General features: G+C 41.2%; 1 protein-coding gene across 1 annotated transcript in view; it reads right to left on the bottom strand.

The window, feature by feature from the left end:
- The window catches only part of pclob (piccolo presynaptic cytomatrix protein b), a 58,214-nt gene that overhangs the window by 25,719 nt on the left and 16,198 nt on the right, over positions 1 to 16,297 (bottom strand). The window contains exons 12-13 of the mRNA XM_059334850.1: positions 7,641 to 8,519; positions 259 to 7,078 (exon numbers count right to left, since the gene is read on the bottom strand). Of these exons, the coding sequence (XP_059190833.1) occupies positions 259 to 7,078; positions 7,641 to 8,519 (7,699 nt within the window). The remainder of the gene's footprint in view (positions 1 to 258; positions 7,079 to 7,640; positions 8,520 to 16,297) is intronic.

Raw genomic sequence — 16,297 nt, 5'->3', positions numbered from 1 at the left:
GAGGAAGCACACGCAGGCACACACATGCATCTGTATAAAGACAAAAGAAAAAAAGAAAACAAACATTATGTTAAAAAACTACGACATGCATGAATTAATAAACTTAAAGGGAACATAGCCACATATGCATTCATTAAGTATTGAGCTTTAACAATAAAAGCTAAATAATAAAACAAACAAAACAATCAAACCCAAGCCCATAAAGCAAGTACAGAGCATGGTAATATAAAACATGCAAAGAAATACCCCCATACTCACCAGCAGAAAGGTTGGCAGCAGTGAGGTCTATAGCGCCATCTGAAGACCCACTGAGATAGTCATATTCATTCTTGGGATCATAGGAGAAAAGTCCTGCCTCTGTCAAGTTGGTCTCAGACATTGAGGCTTTTATGCCATTCATGCCTTTGATACCATACAGTCCAGCATTATCATATTGGTAGTGGTCATCTCTATAGCCAAAACGATTGTCGGGCTGGGCTGTAACCGGGGGCTGTGTTCTACAGCTTCCTGTAAATGGTAGCTTGTATATGACATCACAGCATACACTCCTCCTCCCAGCTGTAAGGTCGACTGGAGTTCCATCATCCTCTACAACAGTGGTCACTACTCCTGGGCTCGTATCAGACAAAGCTACCATAGCTCTCACTGGTCTGTAGTTTGACAGATCCATCGCCCCTGTGGCCTCTAGAGAAAGGACAGGACCTCCATTGCTGATAGCTTCAGGGTAAACCATTGGTTGTTTGCCTGGTGAGGAAACCAGAGCTCCAAAGGAGAGATTAATTGGTATTTCTTGAGCTGTAGGTGCTACAGCACTGACTGCAGGCCGGGAATTCACAGGTCTGTATACAATCTGAGCTAGCGGTTCACATGGTTTGTATGTGGTGAGAGGCAGAGGCAATGATGTAACAGGGCCCTGTAAATCAAGTGGTTTCTCTGCTGGAGTGTTGTTATATGAGGCAATGGTGGCTGTGCATGTGACTATTGTGATGCTGTCAGTGACCACAGACAGTGTTGGTGAAGGAGTGAGCTCTGCACTAAGATTTACTATCTCAGGCTGCACTGCTGTGATTTGACGCCCACTAGAGTCACTTGAAAAAGACTGTCGACATGACTCAGGTGGTGTCAGGTCCATGCCTTGTTCAGTCATCTTGATGCCATCCTTCATGGTACGTAAATCAATAACATCACCAGAGTAGATTATCCTCCCATTCTGTTTTGGCAGCGGTTGGACTTTTGCTATGTCTGGTTGTATAGTGATTGCTACACTGGGTTGAGGGACTTGTGGAAGTCTTTCATGAACAACAGAAACAGTGGTTCTCTGGACCTCAGTGGTGAATACCTGAGTTACCAAGCTAGGCAGGATTTCAGGAGGCTGGCCTGAGGTGGAAATTGAAGAAGAATACATGTGACTCATACTGGAAACCACCTTTTCTGCTCCTCGAATCTCTTGGCTCTCAATAGACTCTTGCTGAATTTTAGTGATGGTGACTGGAGCCACAGATACACCCTGTGGAATGTCCTGTGCAGTGGGTATTGAGGTTCTCCTGGTATACGCCTCAGTGGTTATTATCTCCAGAGGGTGATCATATTCCGATGAATAAGTTAATACCTGTGGTTTTTGTTCTATTGAATGAATAGAATCTCTCCTGTAGGGGATCTGAACAGCATAACCAACATCTTTTTCAGCTGGCATGTTTACTACATGTGCCAATGGCAACGATTGTTGCATGGTTATGGATTGTCTCCTGGTGGCAGCAAAGGCCTCTGTTGTAACCACCTGTGTTGGTGTTTCATGGTCTGCAGGATAGGTAAATATCTCACTTGTGGTATATGTTGGTTGTATTGTGGATGATATAGATGTCCTCCTCCTATTGGTGATTTCTCCAATTGGCATCCCAGCCACCACCTGCGTCTGCAACACTGATGATGGAATTGAAGCTTTTACATCCACATCCTTTGTTATTATCTCTGTGGGTTTGTCATGTTCGGGCTGTAATGCTATAACCTCCAGGGGTGGTGTTGAATATGACATGCCCGATGATGCAATTCCTCCATAGATTTGTGGAATACAAGTAACATAGGGTACTTCTGGCTGTACTGGCATTGGCTGGACTTCCATCACAAGGGGTGCTGGTGTTACTTCAGCACTTGTCGGAGTTATCATCTTTGCAACTGCAGGTAGTGGCATTACCTTAGCTACTTCTGGTGTTGGGGTAACTTCAGGTAGAGGGTGAGGGACAGGAGATATTGTTGCTACTTCTGGTATTCTAATAGCAGTGTCTGTTGCAGTAGCCTCTGCAGGTAATTCAAACTTTGTGGGGTGGGTCAACACTTCAGACACAAGAAGTGGGTGCTGTGAAGAAAGTTGCCCTTGAACTTCTAAAGGCTGTACAGTTTGTGGTACTGATGGGAGTTCAGCAATCATGGGGGTGTCGTTAAAAACTGCAGGCAATTCTTGGAACTCTTGTTCTGTAGAGTAAGTGACTGCTTCAACTGATGTAAGTTTCTGTTGAGCAGGGATTTGCTGACTCATCCCTGGTATTGGTGATCTTACCATACCTGTTTCAGTAACAATGACATGAGTAGGCATATCCTGTTCTTCGTGTAACATTTCTATTTGAGTTTCAACTTGTGGATGAAGAACAGTTGAGGGGACTGCAGCTGGTTTATCTTGGGGTACTAGTGCAACTAAAGATACCCCAGGCTGCATTGGTACAGTAACAACTTCTGTCAGAGGCTGTGGCTGCACAGATACCATTGGTATTGGGGGGTGATGAACTACAGCTTCAGCTGAAACCTCTGGTGGAACTGGTATGACCTCCATGGCTATATGTGGGTCTTGAGCAGGTGGTATAGGCTGGGCTCTTGCTGTGGCTTGGACTGCTAGTGGTTGAATAAGAACCTTTGGCTCTGGGGGCATTGTGATGACTTCATACATCATTTCAGGTGGTGGCAATGGCTGAGTAATTGGTTGTTGTTGCACATATGGTTTCTTAATTGGAAGAGGTACAGTACGGGCCTGAACAGATGTGTCCTGACCTGATGACACCACCACAACATCAACAGCAGGTGGTGGTGTTGTTGGTGGTGGTAGCACTACAGAAGGCACATTGTCTCTCCTGGCTTGCACTTTATTGGCCACTTCTTCAGAGGGTTTCACTTGCTCTATTGCCACAGTTGGAGCTATGGATATTGGAGGTGGATGCCTCACAGTGGGGACAGAGGCTCTCCTGATGGTAGCCGGTGCTGAGAATGCCTCAGTTGGTGTTTTCTGCTCTGAAGGTGGGGTCCATACCCCTGACACTTTTGTAGATGGAATGGAGCCCCGTCTTACAGGTGCCTGAACTGTTATGCTTTCTGTTGGTGAGCCAGACTCAGATGGAAGGGTTATCACCACATAGGTTTGCAAACATTTTGCGTGTCTAGGAGACAAAGGTGACTTAGGAGATGTTGTACCTAACTTAGATTCCACAGGTCGTGTTAGACTAAGTGACAAAGCATTTGGAGGTTGTTTGGTCCTGGGTAGTGTTGCAGCTTTGGGGGCCACATGAGGAGGGGGTGGCTTGATACTCTCTCCTGGCTTGTGGCTGAAAACCAGTCCAGCTGGAATTGATATAGGTTTAGGTGGTATGGGAGGAGGAGGCTTTTGACTAGGGCCAATTGTTGTATCAGAAGCATGCGCTTCTATTGCTGTAGTCATCGCCACTGGCTGCTTTGGATAAACAGTTGGTTTGGGTAAAGTGGTTGGAGGTGGTGGAGGTGTATCTGCAACAGGTATTTCTACTGTGTCCACGACTTTTGTTCCTGCCATAGGTTTAGGTGGAAGGGGTGGAGCTGAAGCTACTGGCACTGCTGACACCTTAGTGGGTGGTAAAGCTGTTTCTGTACTGGATGTATCTGAAACTGTTTGACTACTTTGTGGCAGAGAAGCAGTGCCAACTATTGACCCTGTGCTAGCTATATCTTGTGAGGTTTGTCCAAGCAGAGATATGTTTTCCACACTTGGCACTATGATGACTACATGCCCTTGTCTGGTTGGGGTTACTATTTGAGGTACAGCCCCACTATCTGGTTGCATGGCCTCCATTCTTGGCTGTATGTCCACAACTACAGACTGCATTGGCTGACCAGTCACTGTAGTTCCCCTAGCTATGGTGGAGGTTGTAGTCGGGGTGACATGCTGCACAGTCCTTACTGGCAGCTCTGTGTTAGGCTCAGGTAATGACACTGAAGTAGACCGAGGGGGAGGAGGGGGTGGGACCTTCTTTTTGATTATAGTAGTTGATGCTGGAGCTGATGCATTCACATGGGCTGCCGCATCTACTACTTTGGCTTGGGCTTGAACTGGAGTAGTTACAAGTGCTGAAACTGGTAGTGGGGTTTGTGCAGAGATTGGAGATGTGGTTGAAACCAGGTCAGGCATCTGAACTATGACTGGCCCAGGGCATGGGGCCCGAGTGACAGAAGCAGCAACAGCATGAGATGAAATTGGAGTAGAGACTGCAACAGATGTAGCTGTAGCTAAGGTTGTAGGTGGAGCTGAGACAAGAACAGGTGCTTGACTCTGTGCTGAGACTTGTATAACAGCTGGAGCCTCCATAGGCACCTGAGATGGAGATGAAACCAAGTCCGGCATTTGAACCACAACAGGTGCAGGGGTAGACACTTTGACTGGAGTTGGGACTTCAGCTGCCTTAATTTGAATTACTGAAGTTGTTTGAGCTTTGAATGGATCAGACACCACATCTGGTATTGTAACTATAACTGTGGTTGGAGTGGTTTGAGAGACGCCACTCGTTGATAGTGCTGCAATTCTGTCAGGCGATGGTGACGAGATCTCTGGAGGTGAATGGGTTACAAATGAAGTTGGAGGTGTTGGTGTGGACAGCGGAGTTGAATCTGGAGAAAAAGGCGTTTGAGCCTGGAATGAGGATGAAGATGTAGCATTAGAAGCCAAACTGGAATCTGGGGTGGCAGGTGAAGTTGGAGATGACATTGGTGATACAGGTGAGGGAGTAGTGGTTAGTTCTGGGGCTGATATTGGAGTTGGAATAGGTTTTGGCTCTGGAAATTCACAGACCACACAGATAGGATCCATCTCAGCAGTGTCAGACAAAGTTGGGCTTATGGATGGATCTTCTTTAGTCTCAGAGTCATCACTGGGGGTAATGTCAGAGGAAATACCAACACCATACTCGTCTGCAAGACTGTCATCCTCTTCCTCTCCAGATGAACACTGGGTAATCTTGAGATCTGGTATGGGAAATAATGCCTTTCTTAGTGCAGGATCTTGAGGAACCATAGGCCTAATAAAACCTATTGATCCACTAAGAGTGCTGGGAACAACAGTCATCTCAGAGCGCTTAGGGGGTTCAGTGGGACGTGGTGGAGCTGGCCTTTTCTTTTTCTTTACTGGCAATTCATTAGAAGTTTCAGTGTCTGCAGAAGTCATATCAATTTCTTCAGTGAGGGATGTCTCTTCCATGGGCATAGTTACCACACAGGTCTCAGTAATCGAGGGGGGCTCAGTGACCGGAGCTCCTAATGAGGAAAACTCCATGGCAGTCTGGGCCTGTTGAAATTCTTGCTCTATCATCATCAGTTCTCTCTTTTTCTGCATCATCTCCTCATAAACCTCTTCTGGAGACCTAAGTTTTTTGAGGGATTCAGAGCTAGTATCCAGTTTGAGTTCTTCCTCTTGAGATTCACCCATCTTAATGTCAGGCTCCTCAACTAAGGATTCATAAAGATAGTCCTCTATTGCCATTCCACCATAGAGTGGCTCAATATCGGGAGGACTCTCTCCTGGAATAGCTTTTGTTTTCTGAATAATTTCCTCATATGCTTCTTCAGCACTCTTAAGTGATTTTGCCACAATATCCTCTGGAAATGGTTCAGAAGGGGTGTATGGTATTACTGTTGGTGAAGGCTTACGTCCTCTCTGTACGGCTCGCCTAGCCTCTGATTCTGACTCTATACTGGCAGAATACTCAGAGCCAGATGTTCTACTGGTGTCATCCATTACGGAGACCTGTCTCAAATTCTCTGTGGAGGAAGCATCTTCAGTTGGAGACAACTGTTGGCCATGGGCTCTAAGTTCATCTTTTTCTTTTCTAAACTTCTCATCGCTCCTCATCTTCTCTTCTTCAGAGGAGTCTTCAATGGTGGGAAGAGGCTGGGTTGACTGCTTGTGCCTGCCTTTGCGATGATGTTTGTCCCCACTGACTTTTCGGTGACTGAGGCTGCTATCACTGTCCTCTTCCAGAGATGAAGCTGAAGTGGGTGAAGATCCTGGGGTAAAGCTAGATACCTGAACACTCGATGATCCCTTTGAGAGGGATTCTGTTATGCTTTCTACTTCTTCATCAGTGCTTTGTCTCTGTCTCATGACTGGAATAGCTTTCTTTAGAACAGTGCTTGGCATTGTTTGAGAAACATCTTGAGTCGTTTCAGTGTCAGTTTTAGCGAGGGCTTTTTTCCTGGCTGGGCTGTCTTCATTGTCTTTGCTACTTCTTCTAGAAATTGATTTGGCTGTCACTGGAGCATTATCAAGCTCAACATCTCTGATAGCTTCTTCACCTGCCAAATTATTTTCTTTCTCATCTTCTGAAAGAGACATTTCTTCTTCATCACCCATACCCATTATCTGCTTTCGGATGAACTCTTCATCATCTATAGAGGAATCAGCACTTTCAGTTTTAATGTCCTCACTGCTGGATGAAAGATGGGTGACTTCCAGTCTTCGTCTCTGGACTTTGGGTGAAGGTGTGAGCTCACTTTCACTGCTCTCAGCCATTGCTTGGAAGCTTAAGCGCCTTCTCTCAGCTTTAACCTCGTCCTTTACTGGAATGGAGGGATCTGTATTTATATCATTTTTACTGGTATCACTATCCAACTGTCCATCCTTCAATTCCTGTGATATGGGTAAAATCTGGGGTTGATCCTCATCATGCTCCTCCGCTTTGGATTCAGGCTTTGTAGCTGTTGCAGGGACAACTGTGTTTTCCAGTTTAACCTGCCCAGCAGTAAGGGAGGCCTTTCTTTCTCTCATAGGCTCTTTTTCGATTTCATCTTGCTCCTAAAAATGTGAAAAAAGATACCAGTAAGTAAATTTCCTAAATAAAATATGGGGGAAGATGCAACATCCATCCAAATCCTGTCAATAGAAGATAAACAATAACAAACAACATTCTGCAGAACAAACATTAACAAGCTAAACAGAGTGTCAGTGTCAATCAGTGTAATTTAAACCCCAAGGTGTTGTTGTAAGACGCATCCTTCCACAATAGTAATAAAAAGCTCAACACTTGGTGTCACATTAATCACAATAATGTCAAAATCCAGTAAGATAGTATGAACTAAAATATGTGTTGTTTCTCTGCTAGATAAAATAAAACACATGTTGCACATAGTTTGTTAGTTTTGTAGTCAAAGATACATTTATATTTCATAATTAAGTACATATAAACTGATACAGGGACTGTATAAGCAGGATGGTAGTACCTATTCATAATATCTAATTTGTTTATTTTATTTGATATCAATTTCATTATGTAAATTTGAACATTTGTCAATACAATATTTATTTTTAATAAAAAAGGACCCATCCTTTCTTGTATGATGAAACTCTTTGTAGTTACCTGTTGTGACTCTGCAGTTGAGGGGATGTCAGTAACCTTTTCAACAAACTTATCAGCCATTTCCTTGCTGTCAGCTGCTATGACTGGTTCTTCCAAAACCAGCTGTGGTTCTTGTGACTTTGGTTGCACCTCAACTTGCTCCATCAGTTTGATATGATCATCGGGCTGTACTTCTTTAATAATGTTTTCTGGAGCAGACAATTCTGGCTTTGTGTCAGTTCCCGGGATAACTCCAGCCATATCAGCCTCTGCAGCAATAGGTTCAGTCACTGGGAAAGAAGGAGCTGCTGTAACACCTGCTTCAACTTTGACATTTGAAAGGTCAGGTTTAGACTCTTTAGCTTTGGGAGGTTCTGTTACAGTTAGCTCCACTTTCACTGCCTCTTCTCCATTTTTCACTGTTACAGTCTTGGGAACATCTGTGTTTGGCACTTCAACCTTAGGTTCTACTGCTGTCAGTTTCACAGTAGCCATAGCCGGTGTAATGGTTTCTGCGGTTGATAGGGCTAAAGGCTGTTTTTCTGATGTAACAGGGGAAACCTTTGCTGTTGTGGGTATGCGTGCAGGCTCGATCTTGATTTGAGCCGAAGCTGCTGTTGCCATTGTTTCTATTTTGACCGATGTAATTTCCATCTTCGCTTTTGGGGTTGGAGGTGTTGGTATTGCATCGATGGGGGCAGATGTGGGCTGTGATTCTGTGGCCGCAGGTGTAGGCTCTGCCTTTATAGGAGAAGTTTTGGGCTCTGCCTTTTTGGTTGCAGGTGTGGCCAGGGTCTCTGGCTTGGCAGATACAGGGGAAGCCTGTGACATTTTTCCTGAGTCTCCAAGCTGTCCAGACAAAGCCCTCTGAGTCTGGCAATTCAGACACAGCCATTCCTTCTGCAATCACACAAACAAACACAACATATGATTAGGAAATGCACATCACATATACAAATAAAGACTTTCAGATGTAAATTTCATAAAGGAGGACAACAAAAGCTAAGCTTATTGTGGAATGTCTGGCTTTTGTAACCCATTACTTGCCACTGTTACTAAGCTGATGCATACATGCCAGTGCTGTTTACTGCTCAAGCTCTTGCTGCAACTACAGCCTCTTCTTCATCTGATACGTTTTTGGTGTTGTTGACTTTACCATAATGTTCTGGTATGTGTTTGTTAAGGGTTGATTAGTTCTCCCTGCAGAGATTTTGTGGCTAAATTGAGAAATCCTTCACAAAAGCATAATGCTAAAACTGTTACTTCTTCATATTCAGTTAGAATGTTTCAAACTAAAAAGTCTCCATAACTTACACATTGCACCTTTAAAGCAAACCCTTATGAGTAGCCTGACCAGATTGCCTTTACTCTTTACTTTATAAATATCTATATTTTACTACAGTTTTTATAAAGACAAACAAAACACAAATGTAACAAGAAAAAAAATCGAACTTATAACTAGTTGCCTGTTGTTTAGTCTATGTCTTAACCTTGTAAGAGACAGCAGGTTCCAATTATGTGTTTTAAGAGCACATTTAGTATAATACATAATAAAATGTGTCAAAGAAATGAGGTATTGTCTTGTGTTGCTGTGGCGTAGTATATCTTTGACTTGTTATTGACATGAACATAATACAGTACAGCACAGTCTCTTATGCTGAGTAATACCATAGCACTCAAAGTAATGTATAGTTAATCTCCACCCAGCACTCATTCAAATCAAACAAACAAAGCATTTACAAAGAAATATGAACAATAAATAACATTTTCAGTAGTGGTCCCTAATATTAACATGCTTGCCGCTATTACACTAGAACTTACAACACTTGTAAGACGGCAATGAAAATGCTTACCTTGCAAAAGGGCTAATCACATTTTATAAGCTATGCTATTACTTTGAAAATTTAATCCTCTGAAGACACATTTCTTATCACATCTAAACTCCATTAATGAACAGTTAAGGAGGAGAAGAAAGCACAAGCTGTCAATAGATAAAGCAGTGTGTCTGTAGCCACCTAGCAGACCAAATCACAGCAATGCGCCTGCCTCTGCAGAGCCAGGCAGAGCAGTTCTGATACACAGACCAGAGGAGGAGATTACATTGCACACATCCTGTTTGTGAAACACCATTAGGTTTTAATTGCTCTATCCATGAGATAAACTATTATAACTTATACACATTTAATGCATCTTAATTATGGAACAACAACTGCCACATGTGCATACCGATATTCACACACTTTGTGAAATGGAGAAGTATCTGGATGTGTCTCTAAACACACACATTTTGTCTTGGAGATTAACACTGATTTAGGATGCAGTGACGTAAATTAAGTTCACAGGCTCATGTGCTTGAGCTTTAGTAGGTGATGTAATGTACCCTCTGGTTTAGGCCTGCTCTAACTATCCAGCTGTGCTGGGTATTTCATCTGTGTTCCCATAAACAAGTCAGAAATGTCGCACCACCAATCCCTGTTGTGGTCATACTCACAAACAGACAAGACTAGAGGGAACATTTAAAAGTGATTGGTAAAAGCTGGCAAAAGATCTGGCAGAAGTAATTTATGTTTGTCCTACTAAGGGTTAAAGCACAAAATAGCATAAATCCACAGCAAATAGAGTATGGCTGAAAATGTAAATGCTACCCTAACACTGAGGATAGCAGCAACACTGCAAGAAAAGCATGATGAGCTTAACTGCTGTAAAATGCTTTAACTGACTAATAAATATTAATGGCAAACATAATTACAGCTAATATATCATATAAAGTCATAATAATGCAAGAAGAAAATGCTTGACTCAGGAGCAATTTGATGCTGCAACCACTGTTTGATAATGAGCTGCTTTTGTTCAGTCAGGAATATGATAATCCTCCCAACGGTAACAAACAAAGCCTCATCAGCGTAGTGCATGATGCTCATAATCATATTAACCAATACATAATTTCAACCTCAATGCCATGTGACATGACACAAGCTCAGCCTCAATGATGTTTACCTTTGAAGTTGGACAAACACTCCAGTTATATGTTATAGTTACATATGTTATAAAGTTTTATGGGTCAACATAAAACCTAAATCCTACTGAGGATCATTCATTTTTCTTTGTAAAAATGTAAGAGACTGTAACATATTGCTACTAATTGTAGCTCATCTCCAACAGAGAATAGCTTTTAAAACAATGCTACTTTAATAACTAAGGTTGAAAGATAGATTTGATTATCAAGGCTAATCTTTTCTGTTAAATGAAAAACCTGTAAATCCTGGTATTCTGCTTTGAACATCAGTAAATGATATAATCTCCAAACATCCTTCTCCTTTCTCCTCCTCTACCATGCTTGCAGGATGTAATCACAGCTAATAAGCAATATGCTGCTGTCGCATACATATGCTAATCACCAAAATCATTTTACTACTGAGGCCATTCACACGATGAATTAGTAATCACAAACCCCAGCTCTTTTTACATTTCTGATCATTTTATAGACCCACCACAATGACATCATCAGAGACAGCTCATATGCACTGATGCTATCTTTGTAGTTATGTAAATAAATGTAATTAACATGTATTATTATTTATTATTATTATTATTATTATTATTCTTATTATACTTATTATATACTATAAGTTTCAAAATCTATTATTTCTTTGTAGATTAAAATTATGACCTTTCATAACTACAAGGTCGCCCATTAAGTTGGAATAAAAAATGTTTTTTTTACCTCTTCCCCTGAATAAAATGACAATGTGATTTATTCTTGGCAAATAAAGTGTATATCTTTAATAAATGAATATCTTATTAATAGGATTGGGATAAGGATTGTGTCGGAAAACAAAATCATCCCAACTTTATGGGCAACCGTGTGTAATCTAAGAAATATGACAAAAAATTGCACTTGGATATAAAAACAAATTTCATATTTCAGAGACTGATGTGTAAATAAACATAACAGCAGTAGATTTTCATATTCCTAACTTGTCTATCATTGCCATACCACTGATCAGTTCCATCACAACCATTACTTTATGAAAAACTGGGTAACCCAAATTCATTCTCAGCCACTGAAGATGATTGCACACTGAAATTAACCCATTTAACAATACACAGGATGTTAAGAAGTCCCAGGATTATCAAAACTCACATTTGCATAACTCATTAAAATCCAACATTGTGGCCTATTACCCATTCTACTTCAGCTTCCCTTGTAACAGGACAAACTTGAAAAGAGCTATCAGGAAAGACTGATAGAGGAAGATCAAACAGCAGTGTTCGCAGATGGCTGAGCCATGGCTGTGCATTCCTCAGTCTTTCTTCTGCTCTACTGTATTCTTCCTCTCCTGCATCCTAAATATGGCCCTGTTCCTCACACCTCTCCAGGTGCTGGTATCGCACAGGCCCAAGCCTCACCATGATAACTGACCTTTATGAAGAAAACAGATGGACAGAGAAATAATAGAAGAATGCAAAATGAAGGGTTTTGCATTGTGTATTATATATCTAAATTATATATCTTGGTAATGACAAAGTAATTACCAAAGATAAATATTTGCATCAACTTTGCATCGGATAACTCATTTAACCTTAACCTAGTTCTAAATTATACTTCAATATGATGATAATAATAATAATAAAATCTCAGTCAACTCCAAGACCTAATTCCATCACATCCCCCTCCAGTGCCAGTCATTGCCTCACGGCCACACAGGCTCAGAGCCATGCATCAGAGCCACAGGGTTTGGAAAGTTGCCATTATCCTTTTGTCTAATTAAATCTGTTTTATGAGTAAAGAGCAGGAGCCCCAAGCAGGGTGCTGGGGGAGAGGCTGCTCCCCACGATTAGCCTGTGAGCTGGATTACCAAACCATCACAATGACAGCAGTCAGAAAATTATGCTCTTGACACGCAGGAGTGCTGCATTAGGCTGGATCTGCTGAGCTTTATAAAGAAATGCCCACTTCACTTTATTCACAGCAAGATACATTCTGCATTTATGTAATACCTCAGGAGAAGAACCTATTCAGAATGGGCACAGTCTAACTTCAAACTTGGACTTTTTTAAAATACCTAACTATTTGTTATTCATATGACAGAAATGTCTTTATTGGTATTCAAGCCATACATACACACTTGGAACAGTCCACCATGCATCATGGATAAATGACAAGGGGAATAAATCTTGTTTCAGTATCAGCATTAGGAAACAACACATGTGTGGTTCAACAAAGACCCTGTAAATCAAACGTTAAATTCAAAAGTCCAAACATCTATCAAACTGCTTTTAACAGAAAAGCCTGTCACTTGCTTCCTCACTGACGAATCAATCCTTTGATTTGAGTTTTTATTATTTGTACAAACCCACATTATGTAATAATACACCAGTCAGCGGGTATCAAAGCGATGCTGAAATTTACATTTTATAATAGCTAGACTGAAGGGATGGCTGTGGACCACACCACTATTTCTCAGCCTCTCTCCAGTGCTTTCCCGATGTTGATTCTGGAGCTGGTAAGTTTCTTATTGATTTTCTGGCAGATGCCTTTGGCACAAGCTGTAGCTGGCTAATATACTTGGCTTTCAGCGGCCCCCGCAGAGCAGAACTCCTCATAAATCAAAACCTCTGATAATAGAGAACGTTGACCTACTAATCTGTAATAAGCAGAGTGCTTCTTTCTAAAGACAAGGAAATACACCCCCTGCTTTTTCCAATCTGACAAATGGTGCATCAGCAAACTTCCCTGTTGATGGCAGGATTCAAAGGGGTGACGATTGGAGTAGAAGAGGGAGCGAAAGGGTGTGGCAGTTAGAAAGCAAAAACACATCCAAAGCTGAACCTCTTAGGTGAGGTCCTATTCTTCTATGTCTGATGGAGACTCTCAGCATGTATTAAAAAAGCAACATCCTGTATCCTCATATTTAGGCAAATCATTGCAGCTTGAGGGATAAATGTTCCTTCAAAATGTCACGAAACATCAAACATTCCCTGTCCTTTCAGAATCAAATAGAGAAGTACAATAATCCAGAAAAAAAATACCAAATACAATGACTATATTGTTAACACTGTTACAGTATGAGACTATTTCAAAAATGTTCTAATGCAACATCATGTCCAAAGTGTGAGCCAACTCAATTTTAGCAGTGCTAGCTTTGTTCCTTTCATAAGATGCAGCAAGTAGGCTGTGCCTGGTCTCTCCTCTGAGTGACTATTTTTAACACTGTCACTAGGTGTCAGGGGGTGTCTCCTCCTTATCACAGGGCCAACAGTCACTGGTTGTCTTGCCTACAGCAGAAAACATTTCACAAACAGACCAGGTGTGTGCAAAGAATATGCAAACTTTGCGGCTAATAAAAGGACTTTAGAAGTGTCACATTACAGGTTTAAATGTACACTGACGGGCCTGTGTGTCAGAGATAATGCATCTTGCAGTGAATTAGTCACTTATGAAAGCTTTGCAGAAGATTTGTCACTTGCTTGGATCTCATAATAAACTAATATTTGAGGAATAAATATAAGCTAAAGACTGCTTTGTACTGGAAAAACGAAACAAAATCTATTTCAAGCGAAAGTTATAGTGGAAACATTTCAGAAAATTACTGAAGAACTATCATTCATGCCGTCTCATCTGTCATACACAAAGCTGGCAGAGCACAACACACGTGTGTCCTACTTATCAGACAACAGTCACTCCCAGGCTTTTGATGGAATCAGCTGAAGCAGAAAAGGCAAAAGGAAAAATGGATAGACTTGCTGCCAGCACTCACTTTGCCTAGAGTGGCCTTCTCATCTTTCGAAACCTTACAAGTGTTTTTCATATTTTAAAAGGAGGTATTTCTGCCTTTCCACTGAAAAAGCCATGCGCATTCATGATAGAGCACTGGCAGGCACAAGTCCTTCGGATAAAGCTGGTTGTAGGACAGCAATAAGTATGGCGCTCATCCTGTCCAGTGGTGTTAAAGCCAAGCTATTTCTGTTTCCATAGCTATTAAGAGGAATGAATCTGTGTTGTACACACAGCAGCAATCATCCATGCATGTCCCCTCCCCCATCTAAACTCCACCCTTAGGCTTTTCCCCTTTCTGTTGTCCATGAAAAGTGTGAGTAGTGTCTATTAAATAAGATTGCACATCCCTTCTATTTCTATTTGCATTCTATTTCGCCATAATAATGCACCATTTGGGCTGAGCGTGTATTAATCTGTCTCTGGGAAACCAAACTGAAGGGGGGAAATACACAAAAATCTTGCTCACAGCCACTCAATCACCACAGAGATAAGTTTAAATGTTTATGGAGAGTCAACAGAATGCAATACAATTTCAGATGGAAATACTTTGTCTTTCACAGTAGGAATTTAATATTGCTAAAAATTAAATAAAAGGTCACAATGTTTCAATGAATGTCATTTTACATAATTTTCTGATTTAATATAACCAAATTTGTCTCCTGTTTAATAGGATCTCACATAATGAAAGTATTAGCATCAAAGATGACCTTATTCGAAAGCCTCCAGTAGAATGACTAACATAACTGACGTGGCATATTATTATTGAAATGTACCTACATCATACATACTTGCAGTGCAGCATTATATTGAGATCCTTTAAAGTGACCATTGAAATAACAAAAAGAAAACAATAAACAACCTTTCACATCTTGACCAAATCTCTCTTAATGGATCTGACAAAACCCATCAAGCAAATTATTTAAGGCATTAACTGGTAATACAGACAGAACCCACAGGGGAATATGAGCTGTTCAGAGAGGAAGATATTACTTCACCTAACATATAGGATACGAAAAGGCTATACAGAGTACACAGCCATGCATTCATCAATAACCTGCATGTGTGGGTACTTAACAAAGCTGGTGTGCACATGCTACTGCCACCCACATAAAATGAAGGGGAAATTGTTGAATTATAAGGAGCCACAGATCTGTGAGAGAGCAGATGGCCTGAAAGGAAATGTCTGCTGTTCTAATGTACTGCACTGTTTTGTGTTGGACTTAATCCGTTTCACCTCTGCTTATTGGCATATCACAGGGCTTTGCCATCCCAGATCTCTCACGAGGGCTGGAGATTCCCTGTTCCCTGGTCTGCTGTGGGAGCAGATCCCATCTCACTAATGCTGTTGCACAACCCTCAATCACTTTAATACATTTTCCGTGCTGCCGGTCTGCTGAAGCCGTCCTCTCATGAGCCGTTATGTAATACTTGGGCCACTCTAGTGGACGGATAGCAGCCACCACATTGCCTGCATTTTAGTATGTTTTTAATTTTGTTTGAGACCTCTCAAAGTAGGTCAATAATTCAAATGGATCACATTAATTAACTGCACACAGCCGTTTGTTTAATGTCTGTACAACAATTCAAGCAAGCTCTGCACATATTTTCACTGCTGTGGCATCTTCATTTATTATTCCACTACACTTAATTCATGTGTTTTTGCTGAAAAAATAAATAAATAAACAAGAGGATACAATTTCACCCTGTAGAATAATAACCCATGAAGGCAGAAAAAAGGACTTAAAATAATTGGTATTTCTTGGACAATCCAACCCTAAGGTATATTTGACTGTGCAATACTAAACAGCAAGAACAATAGCACATATATTTACTTCATAATACAACAGTGTTTTTCAATAAACAAGAACTATCAAATAAACTATTTCATAAACTGTCA

This window comes from Centropristis striata, chromosome 6, assembly GCF_030273125.1.
Source record: "Centropristis striata isolate RG_2023a ecotype Rhode Island chromosome 6, C.striata_1.0, whole genome shotgun sequence".
NCBI classification, from domain to species: domain Eukaryota; kingdom Metazoa; phylum Chordata; class Actinopteri; order Perciformes; family Serranidae; genus Centropristis; species Centropristis striata.
This window is presented reverse-complemented; position numbering and strand designations above follow the sequence as displayed.